Source organism: Canis aureus, chromosome 31 (genome assembly GCF_053574225.1).
Source record: "Canis aureus isolate CA01 chromosome 31, VMU_Caureus_v.1.0, whole genome shotgun sequence".
NCBI lineage: Eukaryota > Metazoa > Chordata > Mammalia > Carnivora > Canidae > Canis > Canis aureus.
The window spans coordinates 39,122,835-39,148,488 of record NC_135641.1 but is presented as its reverse complement, the minus strand read 5'-3'; the positions used below and the strand labels follow the sequence as shown (position 1 = coordinate 39,148,488).

General features: G+C 45.8%; 1 protein-coding gene across 2 annotated transcripts in view; it reads left to right on the top strand.

The window, feature by feature from the left end:
* The window catches only part of LRRC31 (leucine rich repeat containing 31), a 115,946-nt gene extending 90,752 nt beyond the window's left edge, over positions 1-25,194 (top strand). The window contains exons 13-21 of one of the 2 annotated variants that reach the window (XM_077880283.1): positions 125-378; positions 5,986-6,129; positions 7,839-8,006; positions 11,316-11,483; positions 11,708-11,875; positions 12,809-12,976; positions 15,168-15,335; positions 19,506-19,673; positions 24,559-25,194. In XM_077880283.1, the coding sequence (XP_077736409.1) occupies positions 189-378; positions 5,986-6,129; positions 7,839-8,006; positions 11,316-11,483; positions 11,708-11,875; positions 12,809-12,976; positions 15,168-15,335; positions 19,506-19,673; positions 24,559-24,890 (1,674 nt within the window). In that variant the 5' untranslated portion in view covers positions 125-188 and the 3' untranslated portion in view covers positions 24,891-25,194. Of the gene's footprint in view, positions 1-124; positions 379-5,959; positions 6,130-7,838; positions 8,007-11,315; positions 11,484-11,707; positions 11,876-12,808; positions 12,977-15,167; positions 15,336-19,505; positions 19,674-24,558 lie in introns of those variants that run through there. The other variant, XM_077880284.1, reaches the window with a different exon arrangement.
* The last annotated feature ends 460 nt before the right edge of the window (positions 25,195-25,654 follow it).

Here is a 25,654-nt window from a genome sequence, read left to right as displayed (position 1 = left end):
ATTCTTATTTTTACATTAAACATTACCAGAAAAAAAAAAAAAAAGGAAAGGAAAGGGGAAGATAAAAACTCATGTAGGGAAATTCTGATTTCACACAGGCTTGACAGCGTCTCTTTCTTCTCAGTGATCCTAGACACAGAAGACGACAGGAAGATGTCTTACTGAGAAAGACCCCCTTCAATTTGACCATGAGTCAAACAAGGAAGCAAAATTCCTCAAATGGAGAAACTAAACCCCGGACTTCATTTGTCAACAAATTCTTCAGGGGCTCAAAACTCACGTCCTCCAAAACTGGGAGCAGAAAAGAAACCAATGACATTGAAACTACCGATTTCCAACCCAGTAACGACGCAAAGGAAACGACCACCTTAGATACTGGTAAACTTCTGACTTTATTTATTTATTTATTTAATTTATTTATTTTTTTTAGAACAATCTTTTTCCCTAGAAAAGACCATCTGGGTTAAGCCAAACCTAATAGGAGTCTCTATTCTAACATTCTAATCACTTTAAATACGTTGCTAATTTTCCTTTTAAATTATCAAAAAATAATGTAACACTACAGGAAAGTTAGAGAAAATACCTTGTTTCCTTTCATTCTAACACAAATGATCACTTCTTCAAGATTCTTTTCAGTCTTTTGTTCATATGCACGCATTTGTGGTCCATCAGCCAATCAACAAACATTGAGCACCTACTGTATGCCAGCCACTGTTGTATTAGAAATGCAGCTACGAAAAACGGGGCCTCATGTATTTGAGGAATCGAACACAAATATAATTTCAGTGTGATAAGTGATATGAAGAAAAATAAAGCAGGCTAAGGAGACAGAGAATGATGGATGGGCTATACTCCAGATGGAGAGTACGGGGAAGGAGTCTCTGATTTGGTGGCATTTGAGCAGAAATCCGAATAAAGTAAGCTGAGTAGAATGAATGAATAAAGCCAGTCATATAGATGTCGGCGGCAATAGCTTCCCAGGCAGAGGGAACTGTAAATGCAAAGGTCCAAGGTGGGACTGGGCCTGGCGTGCTTGGGAGTGAGCCCTTCCCCTGTCAGGGGTGTTGAAGTAAGATGAGAAAGGATGAAGGCCAAGAGTAGTAGGACAAGTCACAGAGGTTCGTCGGGGCCAAAGTGGACATCTTTTGCAATTATAATAGCTTACAAATCCCTCTTGAGCTTACGTGGAACTCTGATCCCACTTCTAGAACATATTATACTGCTGAATCCCCACATGGCAGGTACACAGAGAATGACGTTCATGTGCCCAATTGTGACAGCTGCATAATACTCATCCCATGCATTTGCCATAATTACTTAGGTTTCTTTTTGGTCCTTCAGTGAATATTTTTGTCTTCCCCTCCTGCTTTTTCCCTGCTTCACTGTATTTCAGCCTTTTTTTTTAGTATAAATTTTTAGAACAGAGATGACAAATTCAAGGGTTAGGAAAAATCAATGTTGCCAAAGCTATGTGTCATATACAACGTTATTACTATATTATCTGTGAGATTAAATGTGTTTTTTAAACATGTTAAACTTTTTATGCAAACCTACAGAGAAGTAGAGAGAATAGTAGGACTCCCCATGATCACCTCCCTCTAACAATTACCAACCCATGGTCAATCTTTTTTTTTTTTTTTTTAAGATTTTATTCATCCATTCATGAAAGACACACAGAGAGAGAGAGAGACGCAGAGACACAGGCAGAGGGAGAAGCAGGCTCCATGCAGGGAGCCTGACGTGGGACTCGATCCTGAGTCTCCAGGATCATACCCTGGGCTGAAGGCAGCATTAAACTGCTGAGCCACCTGGGCTGCCCCCCATGGTCAATCTTGTTTCATTTATACCTGCTCTCATTTCTGTCAAATTATTTGTATCAAATACCAAAAATAATATCGTTTTACGTGAAAGTAGATTGAGTATATTTTAAATATATTTTGGAAATAGGAAGTTAAAGTCTACTTTAAAAAAAGAAAAGGACAACCTCTATCAGAAAATTGTTGATAATTGTTCTAAAGTAAGAATTGAACCTTCTGGAACATGGTTCATGAATACCCACAATCATGATTAAATTAGCAGTGCAAGACCAGGCACTGGTTATCCCGGCTGGGCAACACTGGCCACTCAACCATGTTTATGGCTTCTCCATTTCCATTTTTCCCAAAATTCAGTGGCTCCTGGAGTCATGTTAATTTTGCCCCCAAAATGGTTCTTGTAGCTGGTTCTTCCTCTTTGTTGCTGTTCTGGACTTCATTGTTTTTTTGCTTGGACCACTGGGACAGCCTCCTGACTGGTTTCTCCACTTCCCCCCTTGCCCTCTTGCCAACTTGTCCTCCACAGCGCCACGGGGTTCTCTTTCTAAGTCACAGATAGGATGTTTTTCATCCGCTTAAAATCTTTCCCTGAAGTCTTTCTTGCCTTGACGAGAAAATCTCCACTCCCAAGTGTGGTCTTCAAGGTGTTTGCAATCAGATGGATCTCTCTTCATGACCTCTGCCTCCCCCTAACCTCATGTTCACCCTCTACTCCTGACTTCAGATATACCTGCAGTTTTCTGAACTGGCCTTATTCTTCCTAAGGGGTTTCCTGTGCCTACAAAGACCTTCCCTCATGTCACCATCCTCCTCCCACATCCCTCCCCCACTTCTCCCTCCTTCATGTCCACCCCACCTGGCTGACTCTCACTCACCCTTAAGGTACGATTCATGTACCCCTTTCTCTTACAAGCTTGCCAAGGCCTGCCCGCGGGGCCTGAGGTACTTATTGTTACCACCGTGTGTCACCATGCACACCCTCTGCACACTTCCACCATTGCACGTCCCCTCTGTCTTGTGAGTTTGGCTTCCTTGTCTGTCTCTTCCATTAGATAGGTAGCTCCTTGAAAACAGGAACTTGTTATCTTGGTTCCCTGTACAGCACCACCCAGTTACAAACATGTAATAATGTTTTATGAAACCACTGGGATTCTTGGTCGTTTATAACCCAGATACCCGCCCTTATAGATTTAAGTTGGAAAAGAACTTAATGTGAGGATACTGCTTAGCTCACAGAATTGCATGGAGAAGGCAAAGGCTTGGCTCAGCAGGACAGCAGCCAGGAAAAGGCCCTGAATCACTCATCCAAACTGCTCACATGTGAAAACTTTGAACTCTCCATGGAGTGCCAGTCATCCTACCTCAGCCAACTGGTAGCAACTCTGTCTCAATTGTTTTATATATTGAGCTGTAACATAAGCTATCCTTTGAAGAAAGGGTTTTATGTATAAAAAAAAAAAAAGAAAAGAAAAAAGAAATATATGGTCTAGAAGGACATGTCCAGGGATCTCATAAATTGGCACTCATATTTATACTCAGGCATCTGATAAAGGTTTATCATGTTGATTTTGGTGATTAAGGAGCTTTAAAGGTAATAATCATTCACTCAAGTATTTGTGCATTCGGTAAATATTTACAAAATATCTCTCATATAAAAGGCACTGCAGAGACCCATCTCCCTGGGAGGCCCCAGTAAATGAGAAGTGAACCAGGCGGGAATTACAGTCTCTTTTATAGATGAGTAAACCAAGGCTCAGAGAAGTTAAGTGACTTGCTCACCCGAGGGACCCATGATTTGAGCCAGGTCTTCCATGTGCACTGTCTGAGATTTGCCAATCATGGCAAACGTTACAGAGCACCCAAGTCGGATGTGGTCTGAGAGGATTCCTGAATCTGTCAATTGGTAGGTCACTGCTGGTGACCTCTGAGAAATTATTTGTTTGGACCAGTGAATGCGGTCACCAGAACATAGAGGGTTAATTGGTGAATGTGGTGAAGGGGGCCCAGCAAGTACAAACCACTGTTTCCAAACATCTGACAGTAATCATTTCCTAATGATAGACAAAACAGTAGCTTGAGGAGAAAACAAAGACGCTTTAGTGAGGCTGGAACTTGAGCTTGATTGTAGGTTGAGCCTACGGAGATAAAAAGCTGGAAAACAGAAGACAGAAACCATCCAGTACCATGTGGAGAGATTTTTCTTTTTTAAACACAAATATTTAAACATACACCCATCCATATAATGGGCTTTGGAGCAGACTGTCCTGGGTTCAAATTCTGACTCTGCTACTTCCTAATTAACAGTTGTTCTGTCTCAGGTTCCAAATCTATGAAATAGTGTGATTGTGACTGCTTGCATTAAGTTCACAGAAAATGCCCTGTTCTCACTGGCCGTGTAAGAGTAAGTTACCCACCCTTCACCCCCAAAACCACCACCCTCTTGGGTTCTACCCAAAATTAGAGTTGCCAGATAGAACACATGCAGTATTTGGAACAGACTTTTATTAAGCAATGATTCCTTGTTTACTTGAAGTTGAAATTTAATTGGACAGGCTGTTTTTGTTTTCCCTCCATCTGGCAACCCTACCCAACATCAAATTACGTCTGTCGTGTCCAGTGCAGGATACAGATGGAAGGCCAGAGGGAAGAGGTAAAACGGTGGGTGGTGCTGCCTCTTACTGGCAGACTGTGGCAACACCAGCCACCCCTGCAAAGATGTGCACCCTGAAGGTGTTTCCTGAAAAATAGCCAGCCACCAGGACACCCTGGGAGGAGAGGTAGAGTTTTTATTACTCCCTAATATTTAAGTCGACATGGATTACTACTGAAATCCCCCTATTAGTTTTCTCTGGTTCTTAGTAGATTTCTTTTTTTAGCTGTGTGGTGCTGCCCTTTGTCAGGGTCAGGAGAGTATCACTGCACATTCGGGACTGACACTTTCATATTGAATTCCAGTATATTCTTTTTTTAAAATATTTTATTTATTTGAGGAAGAGAGACAGAGACAGAGACAGAAAGAGACAGAGACAGAGAGAGAGAGGACACAAGCGGAGGGAGAGGCAGAGGGAGAGGGAGAAGCCGACTCCCTGCTGAGCAGGGCCCCAGGGCCCCAGGGCCCCAGGGTCATGACCTGAGCCAAAGGCAGACCCTTAACCGCCGAGCCCCCTGGGTGCGCCCCCAGTTTATATGTTTTATATGTTTTAATTGTACATTTTCATCTCCAAAACCTCCTTGAAGTTACGGTCAGTACCTGCAGGTTCATCCTTCCTTACAAAACTGTGATGTGTCTTACATGTGTCTTCCGTGCCGGCCGGTGGAGTAGGAGGCGCACTGGTGCATAACAGGTGCTCAGCGCAAGTAAGGCTTCCCCTGCCCGGTGCCGCCGGCCGGTGGAGCGCTGCACCCAGAAGTCGGCGAGGGCCGCCGCGTGGTCCCCAACAGCAGGAAGGCCCAACGAGGCTTTCTTTTTTCTTTTTTTTAAAGATCTACTAATTTATTTAGTCATGATAGACATAGAGAGAGAGAGAGACAGAGACAGAGAGACAGAGAGAGCAGAGACACAGGCAGAGGGAGAAGCAGGCTCCATGCAGGGAGCCCCATGGAGGACTCCAGGATCACACCCTGGGCCAAAGGCAGGTGCCAAATCACTGAGCCCTCCAGGGATCCCCCCAATGAGGCCTTCTGAGCGCCTGCCCCAGCAGGGACGGAGACAGTCCCCTCCCGCACCCCTCTTCCTGGGCCTGTCAACGGAACAGGGCAGGGGACAGGCAGCTGTCACCGGCTCCCCGTGGCAGCTGGGGCTCCCTGTGGCAGCTGGGGCTCCCTGGCAGGGATCGCAGCGCCTGCCCTTCTTCCCCTGTTTGGTCAAATGCCTGCGATCCCCATGTCAGCAGGTGCCAGACGCGTCTGTGTGTCCGGCGGGGCGCTGGGCCTCGAGGCCGTGCTGCCCGGTGTCCCCCTCCGGCCGAGGCGGCCAGGCCACGAAGGCAGAGCCCCTGAGCTCCTCGGGTCCTCGGTGGGCAGAGGCCGGAGGCAGGACAGGGCACGTGCGGCCTCCGGGGCTGCTCCTTGCCCTTCTGGGTGACCTTGCAGAGGGTTGGCCGCCTCTGTCCTGCAGCCTTAGTGCGTCCCCCTGCCGTTCACAGCCTTGTCCTCCGCTCTCACCGCGCAGCTAAGCCTCTCACCCCAGACACCGCGTCGGGATCCAGGATGGAGAAGAGCGAGCACTTGCCGCCCCAGCTGGGCCCGACGGCCGTGGACCAGAGTCTCGATCTGAATAACCGCGGACTGACGCCCGGGGACGTGAGGGCAGTGGGTCTGTATGCAGTGGGTCTCTCCCTGGGGTGGAGATGAGCAGGCAAATCACACTCATTACCTGCCCGGCCTCGCAAGGTCTGCAGGGCGGCTCCAGAAGGCTCAGGGATAGCAGCTGGGCCACTAATATTTTTAAAAAATTAAAAAAAAAAAAAAAAAAAACAAGTCAGCTGATCCTTCCTCAAGCTTCAAAGATTTGGGCTGAGTTTAGGAGGAAGGTTAATTTGTGGGTTCTTCCTGAGGACTTTGCCCCCCCATGTGGATTGCTCCTTACTCCCTGGAAAGCATCTGTCTTGCCTACAAGAGAAACTCATGCAACTCACCCCTAAAGCTGAGCCCCCACCCGGGAATGTAAAGGGGCGTCGTGCTCAGTTACCTGTGGCATGAAAGTGGAACTACCAGCAATTATCGCTCACGACTTTTGTACTCAAAAGCGTAACCAGCACTTGTCACACGTCAACAGGACTCAGGTTGTGAAGACCCCCCTCCCCACACAACTACTGCCACCTTTCGTTTCCCTTTTTCTCAGATACCTTAAGTCTTTCATGAAGCTGGATGGGTCCACCAACGCAGAGTTATCAAAAGAACTGAATTGTGAGGGAGGGGCCCGTGACTATTTTAATTAAAATCCATGCCATTGTGTTTTGGGCAATTCTCCTAAGAGAAACGCTAACCATGCCTGTGTTTCCAGATGCCCGTGTGTCAGAATTACTAGCAGAACTTGTGGAAATGCAGGCACTTGTGTTCAACCCAAACCACCGACTTGGGGTCTCTGAGAGCGGGCCCCAGCGATCTTGGTGTTTTTTGTTTTTGTTTTTTTTCCTTTTCAGTGTGTTCAATAGACTTTTATGCTTCATAAAGGTAGGATTTTGGTGAACAAGTTGAAATTGAAGGCTAGTGAAAACCAAAAACCAAAACCAAATTTCACTCCTAAGCATGGCCTCAGAGTTTTGGGAGGTCTGGAGCTGCTACTTCTGACTGCTGCCCTTAACCTTCAGGACAGATATCTAAAAGCAAACAAGCCAAGATGCTTTACCCACTCTAGGCTGGCATTTCCACTCTTGAGTCTCGCTGCTTCAGGAGATAAAAATGGCCTTTGAGAATCTTTTTCACAGCCAGTAACTTCATTTTAAGGAGCAGTGGCAGGTACTCAGAGAAGGTTCCAGTCAGGCTTCATGCCTGCCTAACCCTCCACATGTTGGTCTATTTAAATATAAGGGGCGCCTTTTAAGGTGGTGATACCCAGGTAATCACGATATAAAGAAAGGGTAACAGGTACCCTCAATCTCAGCAATCCTGGCCAACACAGCACTCCTCTGGCTCTCAGCCTGAGGATCCAATAGGATGAAGGGGTGAGGGACTTCAGAGTGTTTTGCAAAATAAAAGGACTAGACCACATATCACAGTGACAGCGGTAGTCACAGTAGAATTACCATTTCTGCTCCAATAAAGGAGCTCCTGTGAAATCTTATGAAGATACTGCTGCATTTTTAGAGTGCATTTATCTGGCAGAAATAGAAAATGTCCTAGGAAGTAGGAAATGTAAACATCATGGTCTCTCCAACTGCATGGCTGAGGGATCCCTGCTTTGCTGCAAGTCAACACGTCCACGCCTCCCTTCTCTCTTACAGGGCAATAGGCATTGGATCCTATTTACTACCAGTTGCACATTACATATGCAAATCCATATTTTCTTTTGTTCACCTCCAGTTGCCATGCTGCCTCTTCTCCCAGACTTGGAAACACTGGATATTTCCTGGAATGATTTTGTCGGCGGAACCCTCCGTTCAATCACCCAGCAAATGCATCTTGTCAGCAAGCTAAAAATCCTGAGGCTGGGAAGTTGCAGACTTACCACTGATGATGTTCGAGCCCTGGGTATGATGAATGCTTCCCTGGAAGCAGCTTTGAAGAGTCAAGGGCAAACTATCTGGGTCACACCCCCTCGGGTGCTCATGGATGAGAGCACATGGGTGATGGAAGGCCATGCTGAGCACTTGTATAACTTCTAAAAAGCTGGGTAGCCTGTACCTAGCACTGTGGTAAGCCCCAGGACAGAGAAGGGAACAGGGCTGGCCAGATGGACACCTGCTCTCATGGATTTTAAATGGAGATAATTCGGCAAATTTGCTTACTCTCGGTCTGTTGCTTGTCTATGAAATTGAGGAGTTGGGGTAGGTAATGATTATCTTCCAATTCTGCAACATTCTCTTCTAAATTTTTCTGCTCCCACTTAAAAAAATTATGCAATGTTATTTTTTAAAAATTTTATTTAAATTCAATTAGTTAACATATAATGTATTATCAGGTTCAGAAGTAGAGGTCAGTGACTCATCAGTCTTATATTAACACTCGGCGCTCATTACATCACATGCCCACATGCCCTCCTCAATGTCCCATCACCCAGTTACCCTGTGCCCCACCCCCCCCCTCCAGCAATGCTCAGTTTGTTTCCTATGATTAAGGGCCTCTCATGTTTGTCTCCCTCTCTGATTGTGTCTTGTTTTATTTTTTCCTCTCTTCCTCTATGATCCTCTGCTTTGTTTCTTAAATTCCACATAGGAGCGAGATCATATAATTGTCTTTCTCTCTGATTGACTTATTTTGCTAAGTGTAATACCCTTTAAGTCCATCCATGTCATTGCAAATAGCAAGAGTTCTTTTTTATTGGATGGCTGAGTAGCATTCCACTGTGTATATATAGACCACATCTTCTTTACCCATTCATCTGTCAGTGGACATCTGGGCTCTTTCCATAGTTTGGCTATTGTGGACATTGCTGCTGTGAACGTTGGGGTGCAGGTGCCCCTGTGTCTTTGGGGTAAAAACTCGGTAGTGCAATTGCTGGGTCATAGGGTAGCCCAATTTTCAACTTTTTGAGGAACCTCCTCACTGTTTTCCAGAGTGGCTGCACCAGCTTGCATTCCCACCACCAGGGCAAGAGAGTTCCCCTTTCTCCTCATCCTCACCGACGTCATCATTTCCTGACTTGCACATTTTAGCCATTCTGACAGGTGTGAGGCAGTATCTTGTTGTGTTTTTCACTTGTGTATCCCTGATGCCGTCCACTCTCATTTTAAAAAATGGATCAAAACAAGATTTTTACATTAAAAGCAATGCCTTAAATAGAACTAGAGCCTCAATTACGTTATATACCCAACATAGAATGACATAGAGTGTAGGATAAAACGTGTCATGCTACTAACCCAACTCTTTTATTACAATCCTTGCTGGTTTTGGATGCCATTCATATTTTTAACAATTCTTTTGGTCTGACGTGTCTTATTTCAGTGGCATGTTTTGAGCATTTACATCTCGGCAAAGATTTCTATAAAAACAACACAATTCATGTCAAATGTCTTCTCTCAGAACCCTCTGTAGAAAAATCAGGGTCAGTTGATGCCCCCAGCCCACCCTTCCTGTAGCGGAGAAACACCATGCATCTTGGAGCTGCCCAGGTCTTTGTTCAAAATTCTAACCCCCACTTCCAGCTAGCTTTGTGGCCATGGACAAATTATTTAACCTTCCTGAGCCTCAGCTCTCATCTCTGAAAAGGGTTTGATATCAACCTCAAAAAACTATGGTGAGGATTAAATAATTTCTGTGAAGCACTTACTACATGCCTGGCACATAGTATGTGCCCAACGGTGGATAGTTCCTCCTCTCTCTATTCCCTCATTCAGAATTAACGTGCAGTGGTTTTATGTGATCAGTTTAGCCCCACTGGTTAGCAGCTGGTTGTTGTGTAGTGGAGTTGCGAATTTAACTCACTGCTACTCAGGCATGAAAAGAAAATGTAGTCTGTTTACTTTCTAGGATTAATCTTTTTTTTTTATTTTTTTATTTTATTTTATTTTTTTTTAAGAGATATCTTCTGTCCTTAGGAAATCAAGAATTGGGATTTCTGCCTTGGGACTTGTTCTAAACTTACCCGGTTCAGGAGAGGGTCTGCATCTTTGTTGCTTTGATGTTTTGTAACCGGCCCCCTCTCCCAGAGTCCCTCTCCTCTCTGGAGGGGCTTCTGCATCTTCCCCCATCAGAAGGGATTTCCCTTAGCCTTGATGGCAGATGGGGTGCAGGGAGAGTAAATGGCTTAAGGAGAAGAGACCATAAATGAGGAGGCATTCTGACATTATTGTACCTGTTACAGTCGCTCAGTGTAGGATGATAGATGCAGGACCGCCCAGGACATGGACGCTGCAGACAGGGCTAATCGGCCACGTACTCTCTGTCTCTGACCCTGGGGAATGCTTCAGGGCTCTAGAAAGCCACCCCAATGGACCGGCAATGGCACACAAAATGCCACCCGTGCTGGGAGAACACGCATTTAAACATGTGGCTCCTGGGCTCTTGAAACCTGAGTCCACACAGTGAATAACCAGTGGTAATAAGTAATCCAGGCACAGAAGTGGACAGTGGAGAAGAGGCTTCAAGACACGGGGGACTTTCCAATACTCTTACTTGTCCAGTGTTGAGATTGACTCTGCACGTTGAGAAAGTGCATTTTCCATGCAGGTGCCTCTCTGCTCTGCACAAGGTAGTGGAGGCCATTCCCAAAGGCTGATTTCCCCTGGTCGCTTCCCTGTCCCCTCCCAGCCTCCCAGGCGGGTGGGTTTCCGAAATGCCAAGCCCCCCCCATCCTCCTCTACCCCCCCAGGGCTGCACGCCTGCTACCAGCTGCCAGCCCCTTGTGCGGTGTGACCTGTTCTCTGCAGCGCTCTGTTCAGTTGCATGTGATACTCTTGATGTCAAAGTGAGCTTCACCCCTGTGGCAGCCGGCGCCCTGTCTGCCCCACCTCATCCCCTGGCCTAGCTTCCCCACGATGCTGGCCCCAGGCAAGGTGGAGGAGAGAAAGTTAGCTGGAATAGTACAAATATTTGCTACCACAGAAATAACTCCGTGAAACCTCCCTACTGACAGGTGGAGTTTTTGCTACAGTGATTTTCGCACATGGGTGTGACTTCTGAATTTTGGAGGGACCAGAACTGCTGTGCCTGTAGATATAGAGGCTCACCCTGCTGGGAACAGGTAGCAGCTGGGTCCTTTTCTTTGCCTTGTTCCTCTGCCCCCAACCAGTCCCTGGCCCAGCCATTATTATCCCATGGTAATGGTTGTACTGATTTTGAAGTGGGTCCCCTGCTCTGTGGGTCAGCAGTCAACCCAGTCTTTGGGCTGTTTTGTAACAGGAGAAGCACTCGAGGCAATACCTGAACTGGAGGAGCTGAGCTTGTCCTGGAACAGTAGGGTGGGAGGAAACTTGCCTCTGATCCTCCAGAAGTTCCAAAAAGGGAGTAGAATACACACGCTTGAGCTTGTGGATTGTGACCTCACATCAGAAGATGGGACCTTTGTGGGTAAGTGGAATTTGGAAGAGTCCTTTCCAGAAAATTAATGTGAACAGGCCCCATGATGAGGCAGCCTGAGAGTCAACGTGGGTTGTGCTTTCTCTTACCCTGAGTTGGAAGAGTGGCTCACTGTACCCCCCAGGGTCACAGGAGGCTGCCCCCCTCTTGCCCTAACATTCACACCCTGCATTTTTACTGAGTTGCTCTTCTTGTTTGGATTCACCTCCCTCTAGGTGACTTGCTGCCCATGATGCAAAATCTCGAAGTACTTGATCTTTCCATTAACAGAAACATCGGTGCCAGTCTGAACAGTATTGCTCAGGGGTTAAGAAGTACCTCAAATCTGAAAGTACTGAAGTTGCATTCATGTGGATTATCACAAGACAGTGTCCGACTATTGGGTGAGTTAGCAACAACTGAGGTTTTTATATGCATGTGTCATTTTAGTTTATATTCAATTTATTTTATCTTATTTATTTACTCATGAGAGACACACAGGGAGAGGCAGAGACGTAGGCAGAGGGAGAAGCAGGCTCCCTGCAGGGAGCCTAATATGGGACTCGGTCCCAGGATCACAATCTGAGCCGAAGGCATATGCTCAACCACTGAGCCTCCCAGGCGTCCCTATATTTAATTTTTTAAGCTGTTAGAAAATTCAACAAAATATAAGATTATGGGCAATTTATATCTTCTTTGTCTTATTCTTCTCTAAATCTTTTATGGCAAGGGTATGCTTCCATGATTATAAAAATAACCTTTTAAAATGGCTGCCTCTGAAAAGGCCAGGCTATTTTGGGTTTGAGATAGACACTGGGCAAAAGAAAAGTTACTCGTGCTCCTAAAGCTCTCCATTTCCCCCTTGCTTTGGAAAATGTCAGCATTATTTTATGCTCAGTTAGTAGGAAGGACTTGGTACAGATAAAAGAATAGCATCAGTGGCATCTGTAGGGAGAACATGAAATGAAATTGTGTTTTCCCCTCCGACTTTCAGAGCCCATAATATCCTTCTCGCTGGCAGTGTGAGCGAGCCTAGGATTCTGTGAAATGCCAGTGCTCCAGGGTAGGAGGGGGAGCACCATCAGTTGCAGGGTCCTACCAAAGGCCTTGGCGCTCTGTGCAGATCAGAGTGTGCGGGGCGTGTGTTTGAAGCCACTGTCAAGTCCAAAGAGGGCCAGTTGGCAGGAAGTCTAAAGTTCTGCCTCCGTCTTGGCTTTTCTCAACCCAGTGTGCCTTCTCGATCTTCCTCCTACACACCTGCCCACTCCCCTGTTCCACGCCTGCCTCCCACCCTATAACCTGTCAGAATGACTCTCTACTACTGACTCTCTTCGTAGATGCTGCTTTTCGGTACTTGTGTGAACTGAAGAACTTAGACCTTTCCTGCAACAAGGAGCTGGGTGGAGGTTTTGAAGACTCCTCAGCTCAGCTGGCCGCGCTGGAGCATCTAGAAGTCCTGGATCTTCACCAGTGCTCGCTAACGGCCGCCGACGTGGCGTCTCTGAGTAAGTGTGAACCGCGGGGCCCAAGGAAGGGCTTTTGGAACCTCAGTAGAGGTTTGGAACTTGGCAAATCTGGGGTGTCCCCCTAAACTTGGTGTTTATGAAGTCCTCAAAGGCGTCAAGTCCTAAAAGCCCAGTGAATGCCCCAGTCTTGTATTCGGCACGACGAGGTGCCCCGTAACGCCGGGGAGTCTAAGCTCCTCCCGCGCGGGTCTGTAGACGATGGACGTGGCACTTGGCGGAGAAATTTTGAATATGTGTTTGTTGCTGTTTCGAAATGACTCTGTTTTATAGCCAAAAGTGAAGTCAAGCCCCTGAGATACAAATGAAATCACAGAAGAATTTGGGGGGTGCCTGGGGGGTCCATTATGACCTCAGGTGCCTACGCTTGCTTTGCACAGTCGGCACAATCCTGCAATTAAGGCACGTGCTAGAGAAATGCCGTTGCCCACAACGAACAGCACAGGCACAGCCTGGGGCCGAGGGCTTTATCCCTTCTGTGGCCACAATGAACCTTCAAAATGCCTCCCGAATCTGACCCCAGGTCACCCTCTAGACCTCTGCTACCCTGGTCCGGGCCACTGTCATCTCATGCCCAGATTGTCGCAAGTCCAAACGGTCTCCCTGTTCCCTCTCTGCCCTTCCGACCTCATTCGCTAGCCCTTCCCCCCTCGACATCACCCCGGCCCTTGTCTGTGCTGACCTTCTGTCCCTGGGGCCTTCGTCCCTGCTCCCTCTCCGGATCATGGGCCCCACTGAAGGAGCACCTCCAGGTCTCTCCTTTGGTCAGGTACAGGGGCTGGCACCCAGCCGGCACCCAGGAAATGCTTGCTGAATATGATTGGATGCATCAATCAATGAGTTAAGAACAGGAGTAAAGGAATTTTTTAGTTGTTTTTAGTACCATTTGGGAAGGAGAACAATAAAATAGGTTCTTAGGTCTAACATCTGTATGTTAGACCTGCTAAATGACATTTTAGGCTCCCAACTATTTGAAAACTGAGAATAGTTCAGCCTTTTTTTGTTAACGATTTTATTTATTTATTTGACGAATTATTTATTTATTTGTTTATTTATTTATTTACTTACTTACTAGCACAGCAGGGGGAGCAGCAGGCTCCCTACTCAGCAGGGAGCCCCATGTGGGACTCGATCCCAGGACCCTGGGATCTCACCCTGAGCCAAAGGCAGACGCTCAACCACTGAGCCACCCAGGCGCCCCTAGCCAACAGCTTTTGATTAATCATCTAATGGTACGAGGCACTGTGCCACCGGCTAAGGGAAAGTCACCGTCAGGAGCCCCAGCCTGGTAGGGCGGACATAAACCAACCGCATGGTGAAGAGCAGAGTGCTAGGGGGGCTGCAAGGGGAAGAAGCGGTTACCTCCGCTGGGATCCCACCTGCCTGCCTTTCTTGCCTTCCCATCCTCCTTCCCCCGCCTTCCACAAATGTCCATGCCTCCCGTGGCCTAGATTCTGCTGCACACTCTGGGCAGGAAGCGGGCCTCACACACAGAGCTCACCTCTGCTAGGGTGATCTGATAGTGGCCGAGGGGTGATGTGGCTCGGGGGGCCCTGGAAGGCTCTGAGGACTTGAGCCAGCCCCACAGAGACCCCAGCATTTCCCACACCGGAAGGAGCCAGGGCAAAGGCCTGCAGGCAGGAAAGGTAGCAGGAAGACGGGATGGCAGGGGTGGCTCCTGGCCCCGCAGGGCCCTCAGGCCACCACGCCAGCACTGTCACCGACAGCCATCGGTCCTGACTGCCTGACTTCACTGCCTCCCTCATACTCAGTACTTTATTCAGAGAAAAGAATGATGGTATCGAGCACTAATTGAGCAGCTAATGTGTGTCAGGCAATGTACCAAGTACCTTCCATATACCAGGACATTTGACCTTCCCAATGACCCTGCGAAGTACTGTTATTATTGTTGTTATTACGATAACTGAGGTTGAGAGAAGTGAAGTCACTTTCCTGAAATCCCACAGTTCTTTAGCAGCAGAGGCAGGACGAGAACCCGGTTCTGCATCCAAGGCCTTTGCTCCTAATGTCTAGCTTGGAGAGAGGCTTGGAAGCAGCCCAAGCGTAGCTGGTGTGTGTGTGTGTGTGTGTGTGTGTGTAAGGTTGTGCAAGGGAGGGGATTGTGGGACCCACATAATCAGCCTCAAACGTGTCACTGCTGACATTTTAACAGCCCAGGTAATCCCTTTACTGTCAAGACTTCAAGAGTTGGATTTATCTGCCAACAGAAAGATGGGCAGCTCTTCTGAAAACCTACTCAGCCGACTCCGATTCTTGCCGGCCCTGAGGTCCTTACTGGTCAACGGTTGTGCTTTGGAGAGCGAGACCTTCACCGCCCTGGGTAAGAGAATTCGCCAGGCCCCCGCAGGCACGTACAGCAACACGTGAGAACACATACTCCCTACACAGGAATTTCATCCCTACACTCAGCCACAGGCAAAACCGTGAAGCACCAATTTGTCTGCTTTTCAGGAAATGTGCTCTCTTAAAAGTGGCCTTCTGAAGGCCAGATGAATGATTCTGGCATTTGCGAATTGAACATTAAAAATCCAAAGTGCATGCAGCCAACTCTGGAGGTCCAGGTTTCTCCAGGTGCCAGCACAAACCGGGCTGCCGGGAGTCTGCGGGGAAACTGAGGCAATCACTAGTGTGCGAGCCTAGCTGACTGCCCAGCACCTACTTTCTGGCAGGATTCGTTGTCCTGTCTAGGACTCCGGACCTGCTTGAGGTCACGGATGCAGTCTGGCCTTGGTCAAGGGGCTACAGAATCTGGAATGTCTGTCTCTTCGGGGGCAAGAACATCATCTGCAAGGAGAGGGAGATGTTTTGAGGCACAGGACTTTGCGTCATTTTACAGAATTCACCACCCAGGTGGAGAGCATTGGGGGGGGGAGGGGGTCCCAGGACAACCTTTCAGTTCAGAGATTCCCTAGGAAGACTCACAGCTCTCAGCGTATCACTGTACTACTCACTGCTGCGATTTCTTACAACCAAAGGATACAAAGCAAAATCAGCCAAGGGAACGGTGAGTGGCGCGAAGTGTAGAGGAAGCCAGCTACAAGCTTCCAAGAGGCCTCCACCAGTGGAGTCACGCAGGACACCCTTCACTGTCCCGGCGACTTCTGACAACACGTGGGAAATGATGCCTTCCAGAGAAGCTCCCCTGAGCCTTCCGTATGGGGCTTTTGTTGGGGACACGTGCCGTCACAGGTCATGTTTCCCGGCCCAGAAGGAAAGCAGGTGTGCAGCGTAAGCCATATAACGGGTAGACACACAGTTTAGGCTCAGCAAGCCACTCGTACTAGGTAAGGAATGGTTGCAACACGTCTAAACCCCAAATTCCCAGGTACCAACCAACCTTGCAAGGAAACCTTTTGGGGGTTGCAGCCTCCGGCCTGGCTGGTCAACTCTGTTTTTAGGCACACACGCAGGCCAGCAGGCTTGCATCCTGGTGCTCCCTGGATGAGGATGAAAACAGAGTGCTCCTCTCTAATGCTCGGGTGTTATATGCCAGCTGACACTTCATGAAAAATGAATTGTTTTATGGGCTATGACTCATGAAATAAATATGTCCTATCAATAAAGTAAGCTAGTTATTAATATCTGTTAACAGAAATGAATGCATATAATTCTCTTCGACTTCCAAAAGCTCTGTAGTTAGGGCACACTCGTCCCCCTTTTGGCCCAAGTACTTTGTTCAGCCGCACAGACTTGGTTCCTGCTGTGAACTACGCCCACCCCTCTCACAGCATTGCTCGTCTTGTCCCCACATCTGGATGGGGAAAAGCTGCAAGATATGTACCTTTCAGATCTGGAGTTCTTCACCTGGGTCAGAGGGTCCGTGGGGGGCTGCGCCTGGGGGAGGGGGCTGTGAACTCCCCAAAGTCGACTGTGGTTACTTTGCGGGGGACGCGGGTGGTACATTCTCTGGCTCCACAGCACCTGCTGTCAGATTGCCTAAAACTCCAGTCCTGGCTCGGCTCTTGTGACCTGAGATACTTAACATCTCTGTCTGTAAAATGTAAAATGGAATAGTAATAGATACTTCGTGGGGTTGTAATAATTAAATGTGCTGACACCTGTAAAGTTCTTGGAAAGGTGCCTGGCACATAGTAAATGCTCAGTGAACATTAGTTGTTAATATTAACTATGGGGAGAGAATCTATCCATTTCATTTACAAAGTAAATTGGATCTTATCACTACCCAGTTTAAAAAGACACCATGGCAGCCCATAGCATCCCTTGTAAAATCCATATTTCTCCAGGGGGCCTAAAAGGCCTCAGGTGATGTGGCCCCAGGACCTCTCGGCCACTCTCCCCCTTGCTCCCTGAACCAGTCTCAGCTGGTTTCCTTTGGTTCCTTCCCCTCTCTGAGCTCTCCCTCCTCTCCAGGCCTTCCTGTTCTCTGGATGGAATGTCTCCCACCCCTGCCTACCTCCTGTTCCTTCCTGGGAGGCTCTGACTTCAGGTCTCAGTGTAAATGCTCCCTGTTAAGACAGCCTCTCTGATCTAAATTTTTTTTTTAAGATTTTATTTATTTGTTAATGAGAGGTACAGAGAGAGAGAGAGAGGCAGAGACACAGGCAGAGGGAGAAGCAGGCTCCATGCAGGGAGCCTGATGTGGGACTCGATCCTGGTCTCCAGGATCAGGCCTTGGGCTGAAGGCGGCGCTAAACTGCTGAGCCACTCGGGCTGCCCGCCTCTCTGATCTAAATTAGGATCCCCTGTATCTTTTTTTATAGCCTTTATTAGAATTTGTAAGAACGTATTTATTTGTGTGTTTTTTCTCAATGTATCTATTTCCCCCATTTTATAAACCTCCTGGAAGGCAAGGCTTGTGCCTATCTTCACTGCACAGCCTTAACCACATTTTAGGTATTTCTGCATATTAGTTAAGCAAGTAAACAAACTTTTCAAAGGAGTCTGTAATCCCCAAAATGATTAGGTAAACCCAAACACACACACACACACACACACACACACACATACACACACACGATACATTCCACTGCTCAGGATAATGTCCATTTAGGGAAGTTCTACAAAAAAATAAATTTAGAGACAACATGATGCCTCTAGTTGGAAGAAGCTGGATATATATTTTTTGAAGATTTTATTTATTTATTCATGAGAGAGACAGAGAGGCAGAGACATAGGCAGAGGGAGAAGCAGGCTCCATGCAGGGAGCCCCATGTGGGACTCGATCCCAGGACCCCGGGATCACGCCCTGAGCCGAAGGCAGATGCTTGACCCCTGAGCCACTCAGGAGCCCCTCAAAGCTGGATATTTTTTAAAGAAATTTTTGTTTTTAATTTTGTGTCTTCTGCGATCAGAAGATAGAGCTCTTCCCAATTACTGCTGCATAATGAATCATCATCAAGTAGGTATTACATTAAATTATATCATCTGAAATAAACCTATCATTCAATTTGAATTAAGAAGTAAATCAAGTAGGGACGCCTGGGTGGCTCAGTCAGTTAAGCGTCTGACTTGATTTTGGCTCAGGTCATGATCTCAGGGTCATGCGATTGAGCCCTGTGTCGGCTCCCTGCTGGGCCTGAGCCTGATTAGGATGCGCCCTCACCCTCTGCCCTGCCCTCCTTACATGCCTATACTCTCACTCTCAAAAACAAACAAAAAGAAGTAAATCAAGTAAACATAGATTTCTCCACATCACTTTTAGAAGAAAAATTCCATTTCTTATTCATAAGTCTCTGTACCATGCAGGTCGGAGGCATTTTTTCTTTTTATTTTAAGATTTTATATATTTATTCATGAGAGACACAGAGAGAGAGAGGCAGAGAGGGACTCAATCCCAGGACCCCGGGATCACGACCTGAGCAGATGCTCAACCACTGAGCTCCCCAGGTGCCCTGAGATCCCCTTATTAGATACTATAAATGGATATATATTTGCCCCTTCTAAAGAATAACACCTGTTATTCTTTAGAAAGAAGAGTGGAATTAAAGCATAATTAACTATATCTAGGGAATAAGCTGTTTGGGTTAATTTCAACATTGGGGTAACTGAGAATTAAGTAGAACCTCTTTCAATCTCCTTTTAAAATCTCTCCAGAATTCACTAGTTCCCGCCTTGTCTCTGTAGCTGCAGGGAGGGAGGCGCAGACACGCTTTGGTATTTCAGTCCTGAGCAGGTTTGACCCTCGGCACTGAGCTTCAGCCACGACCTACCCGGGAATATGTAAAACCAGGACACGTTCTGGAAATCTCCACCAACTGTCCAAATCCTTTGCCTCTTCCTCCTCTTCGATGGGAACCAAAGGAGAAAAATCCCAGCTGGTTGTGAATTCCACTTAATCGAGTTTTACTTTTCTAAAGTTTCCAACATTTCTGCCCAATAAAAATAGACAACTTAGGTTGTGGTCATGAATTTCAGGCAAAAGAAAACGGTCTCCGCAGCTTCCTTATCTCAGTTACAGTCCTCTGCTGCCCCAGGTTCCTCAGTTCCAAAGACGGAAGCCTAAGTGATCGCTGTTCTGTATCAATTTTAGCCGAAGCCTCCACCTACCTGCCTGCTCTGGAAATGGTCGACCTTTCTTGGAATAAATGTGTTGGTGGCAACCTGAAGTTGCTTCTGGAAATGCTGAAGTTCCTGACGGCCCTTCGAGTGCTGAGACTGAGCAGCTGTGCCCTGGTGACGGAGGACGTGGCCCTCCTGGGTTTGTACCTACTGGTCCCCGCGCAGTCCGGTGGGCACGGGAGCCCAGTGCACCTGCGGCGCAGGGAAGGGAGGTGGGAGCGCAGCAAGGCCTCCGGCGGAGCCCTCTGCACACCTTCCCTTCTCTCTGCTTAGGAGAGATAAGGGTGAAAATGCATAAGGGCAGTTCCAGAGCCAGGAAGACAGGGGCGGGGGGGGGGGCCTTCCACAGAGGGAGCGATGGGCATAGACACCGCAGTGGGTCATCCCAACGTCAGCGCCTCACCTTCCCCACACAGGACAGTCTTGTGTCCTGTGCAGCTCCAGGACAGCTCCGGGACACTCAGACTTCAGTAACCTAGCATCTCCCTTCACAAAGTTTGCCCTGTCCACGTGGCACCCACACTCTTACTTTTTTCTTTTTATATTGACTCTTAAATGCTTTTATTTAAACAGGAGACTGACCATCACCATCACTGAAATATGGGTATCACTTCTCATAGACAGATGTTATTAGACTGTTGCCAGCTGAAGGCTTAGAATAGAGGTTCATTCTCTCTTTATTAGAAAAAGGGGAAGAGAGGGGTTTAAAGACATGCTACCATCAATCTGACCCTTTCTCCATGTCAATTTAGAAAGATGGAAAGAGATTTGAATAAGGAATAGCTTTTGCAATGCAGGATTCCAGAGGATATAATACGTTTCCTAAAAATCCCCTAAAATCACCCCTGTATTGTCCACTTCCCATTGGAAACAGGGAATTGGAGAATACATCTGTGTCTTTCATCTACCCTTGTGCCCACATCTGAGCACTCTGCAGACATCAGCCACCAGATCTCCAAAGCAATGAGCACCCCTCCAAAAAATTTTTAGTGACTGACAAGTACTATTACTATGTGCAGTTGCTACTGCCACTTTTATATTGCTTGGATTATTTTAACAAATGTTCTTTAAGAATTTCCTAATCACTTGTAGCTTATTTTTTTCTTTTATAAATAACAGCACTTTCTCAGAGTAAACTATAAAAGTATTTCCATAGCCTACGATCTTATTACCCAGATTTTAAAAATATGTAATAAGTATAAAATAGTGAAATAATTAGGATACTCACATGATTAGAAAATTCAAACAGCACAGGAAAATTAAAATTATGTCTGGGATTTCCTTTAAAATACAGTAATATGATCATCTCAAAAATCATATAATCATCTCAGGACATGCAGAAAAAAACATTTGACAAGATTCAATATTCAGTCATCATAAAACTCTCAACAAAATGTGATTAGAGGTAACACACCTCAACGTAATAAAAGTCATATATGTCAAACCTACAACTAATATGATCCTCAGTGGTGAAAAACGGAGACCTTTTCCTCTAAGCTCAGGAACAAGAGAAAGATGTTTACTTTTGCTACTTTGATTCAACATAGAAGTCTTAGCCACAGCAGTCAGACAAGAAAAAGAAATAAAAGGCATCCAAATTGGTAAGGAAGAAGTAAAACTTTCACTATTTGCAGATGACCTAATATTATATCTAGAAAACCCTAAAGATGCCACCAAAAACTATTAGAACTGATGAATTCAGGAAAGCTGCAGGATACAAAAACAATATACAGAATTCTGTTGCATTCCTATACACTATACACTAATAATAAAACAGCAGAAAGAGAAATTTAAGAAAATAATCCCATTTACAATTGCACCGGAAATAATAAAATACCTAGGAATAAACTTACCCAAGGATGTGAGAGACCCATACTCTGAAACTATAGGACACTGATGAAAGAAATTGAAAACAAATGGAAAGATAGTCCATGCTCACGGGCTGGGAGAACAAATATTGTTAAAATGTCTGTACTACCCAAAGCAATCTACAGATTTAAATACAATCCCTATGAAAACACCAACAGCATTTTTCACAGAACTAGAACAAATAATCCTAAAATTTGTATGGAACCATGGAAGATCCTGAATAGCCAAACAATCATGAAAAAGAACAAAAGAAGAAGTATCACAATCCCCAATTTCAAGATATACTACAAAGTTGTAGTTATCTAAACAGTATGATACTGGCACAAAAATAGACATGTAGAGCAACAGAACAGAGCAAGGAAGGACCCAAGGGGAAAAAAAATCTATGCTCATATGAGCAACTAATCTTGACAAAGGAGGCAAGAAAAAACAATGGGAAAAAGTCTCTTCAATGACTGGTGCTGGGAAAACTGAACCCACTTTCTTACACCACACACAAAAATTTTAAATGGATTAGAGTCCTAAATGTGAGACCTGAAACCATAAAACTCTTGGAAGAAAACATAGGCAGTGATCTCTCTGACATCAGCCTTAGCAACATTTTTCTAGATATGTCTCCTCGGGCAAGGAAAAAAAAAGCAAAATTAAACTACTGGAACTACACAAATTAAAAGCTTTTGCACAATGAAGGAAACCACCAAAAAACGTGAAAAGCCAACTTAATGGGAGAAAATATTTGCAAATGATATATTCAATAAGGCATTAATATCCAAGATATATAAAGAATTTGTATAATTCAATGCCAAAAACCCCAAATGATTCAATTTCAAAATGGGCAGAGGAACTGAAGAGACATTTTTCCAAAGAAGACATACAGATGGCCAACAGACACTTGAAAAGATGCTCAACATCAATAATCATCAGGAAGATGCAAATCAAAACCATAATAAGGGAGCGCCTGGCTGGCTTAGGCATGTGGAAGACCGTGTGACTCTTGATCTTAGGGTTGTATGTTTGAGCACCATGTTGGATGTAGAGATTACTTAAAAATAAAATCTTTAAAATATGAAGTGTCATACCTGTCAGAATGGCTAAGATTAAAAAAAAAGACAAGAAATAGCGAGTGTTGGAGAGGATGTGGAGGAAAAGAAACACTCATGCACTGTGGGTGGAAGTGTAAATGGGTGCAGCCACTGTGGGAAACCAAAGAGAGGTTCCTCAAAAAATTAAAAATAGAAATACCATATGATCCAGTAATCCTACCACAAGTACTTACCCAAAGAAAACAAAAACACTAGTTTGAAAAGATATATGCACCCCTATTTTATACCAGCATTATTTACAATATCCAAGATAAGGAAGTAACCTAAGCGCCTACAGATTGATCAATGGATAAAGAGTGAAAAAAAAATGGATAAAGCGTGGTACACACACACACTGGAGTATTAGCCATAAAATAGAGGTTTGTTTGTTTGGTTTTTTTTTTTTTTTTTTAATTTTTATTTATTTATGATAGGCACACAGTGAGAGAGAGAGAGGCAGAGACACAGGCAGAGGGAGAAGCAGGCTCCATGCACCGGGAGCCCGACGTGGGATTCGATCCCGGATCTCCAGGATCGCGCCCTGGGCCAAAGGCAGGCGCCAAACCGCTGCGCCACCCAGGGATCCCTGGTTTTTTTTTGATACACACATTTTATTTCTTTATTTTTCAAGTAAGCTCTGTGCCCAACATGTGGCTTGAACTTACGACCCAGTGATGGGATCATCGCCTCAATGATCTTGAACTCAAGATCAAGTCACATGCTCTACGGACTGAACTGGTCGGGTGCCCTAAGAATGAGATCCTGCCATTTGTGACAACATGGTTGGACTTAGACGATATAATCCCGAGTGAAATAAGTCAGAGAAAGACAAATACTATATGATTTCATTTATATGTGGAATCTAAAAATACAAGACAAACAAGACAAAAAACAGAGTCTTAATGCAGAGAACAAACTTATAGTTACCAGAGGGGAGGTGGGTGGCAAGTGGGTGAAATAGATAAAGGGAACTAAGATGTATAAAAATATATAAGTCACGCAGTTGGAAAGTATAGCTTAGAGACTGTAGTCAATAATATTGTAGGATAAATAAACAAAATATAGTCGTATATCAGAGGTATTATGGGGTTGGTTCCAAACTACCACAATAAAGCAAATATTGCAAAAAAAAAAAAAAAAAAAAAAAAAGCAAGTCAAGTAAATTTTCTGGTTTCCCGGTACATATAGAAGTTATGGGTACACTGTACTGTGGTCTACCAAGCGTGCACTACCTTAGCCACCTCACTTTGCTGGTGCAACCTGAGGGGGGTGCTTCCGACAGGAGCCGGCTGGTCACCAGTAGGGAGGCTGTGACAGAGTCCTCTCGGGTCACTGACATGGAGGCTGAGTGAGGAGACCTCCGAGGCCCCTGCCAACTCTGAGACCCTGTGTCGCTCGTCTGATCTCTAGTCCAGGCCTGCATTTGCTGGCAAGGGAAGCACGCGCGGCTTGCTTTGGGCGCCTCTCCTAGCTCCTCTCACACCTGTGACTCTCTTTTCTCAGCTTCATCACCAACTACTATTTAGCAGGTGCCCTTTTAGTAGTACTGCGATGTGTGCTCCTCAAAGGGAGAAGTGTCCTATGAACTGGAGGTCCCTAAGGTGACTTAGAAATCACCCAGGTGTATCTTGCACGTGAAAGGTGCTCAGTTAAATACTTGCTGAATGAAGAATGGTGGAGTGAGCAGTGGACAATTCAACAGCATCAAACAGCAAGAGGACCTTTGACAAATGGTCCTCGGTTAAAGCCAGCGAGCCACCACTCCCCACATTGAATTAGAGTCTGCAGGCAGGGCTGGGAACTCTAGTGGAGCCAAGAGCAGAAACTTGACAAAAAAGATATTCTTTGGGGTGGGATTTGGAAAGGAAAAAAACAGTCCTCAAGCTGTACGTGGGCTTGGGTCCTAAAGTGACTTCAGACATCCTGGATAAAGCTGCTAGCCAGTAACAAATCCTTAGGAACCACCAGTCTTGTCATCACTAATCTTGGAACTACTGTGTTACTGGAAGCGGCAAACAGCCACTGGGGAAAGTGTCCTCGTATTTTAGCATTCGGTGTCATTTTATTTTTCAGCATCGGTGATACAGGCGGGTCATCTGGCCAAGCTGCAGAAGCTCGACCTGAGCTATAACGACAGCATCTGTGATGCAGGATGGGCCATCTTCTGCCAAAACGTGGGGTTCCTCAAAGAGCTAAGCGAGCTGGATATCAGCCTTCGGCCCTCAACCTCCCGGGATTGCGGACGCTGGTTTAGACACTTGTTACGTGCTGTCGCCAAACTTTCCAAGATCACTGAGATAGGCATGAAAAGATGGATCCTCCCCACCTCACAGGAGGAAGAACTAGAACATTTTCAGCAAGATCACAGAGGCAGCATTCACTTTGACCTGGGCGAGGGTCAGTAGGGTGGCCTCCCAAGGCGTCACTACGCTATAGGAAAAAACATGAATGAGATTCATTCATTCAGTGTAATCAGAGTGTCAGCTTCTGGGCTGTTTGGTTGGCCCCATGTTACAAAAGCGTTGTAAAGGGACGCCTGGGTGGCTCAGTGGTTGAGTGTCTGCCTTTGACTCAGGGTGTGATCCTGCAGTCCTGGGATCGAGTCCCACATCAGGCTCCCTGCATAGAGCCTCCTTCTCCCTCTGCCTGTGTCTCTACCTCTCTCTCTGTATCTCTCATGAACAAGTAAATAAAATCTTAAAAAAAAAAGCGTTGTAAATATGTATCTAGTAATCTAAGCACGATTTTACTCTCTAATGACAAGGATGCCCTGCCTCCATGGACTTCCATTTATTTTGGATGTATAGTTCACTCACTGTGTAGAAAGCCTGCCAAAAATGTTTAGATTTTGGTAATACGTTTCCTTTTTTTTCTTGCCCTGGAATTTTCTGCCTCTTTTTTCCTACGTGATAAATGTTCTAAATATAAGTGTGAGTGAGTGTGTATGTGTGTGAAATTCTAATGTGAAAGGCACTAGCTATGACAGTTTCACACTACCTTTACTATTATATGTGTCTTAATATGATCTATGTGCATTTGTAGCAGCAAGCGTACCCTTCCACGGTTTATTGTTTTATGTTCTGGTGCTTTTTATCTCAGATATAAACCATGAACACTAGAAATGGTCACAGATATCTGCATCTTGGTAAAAAAAGTGGTCAAAAATATT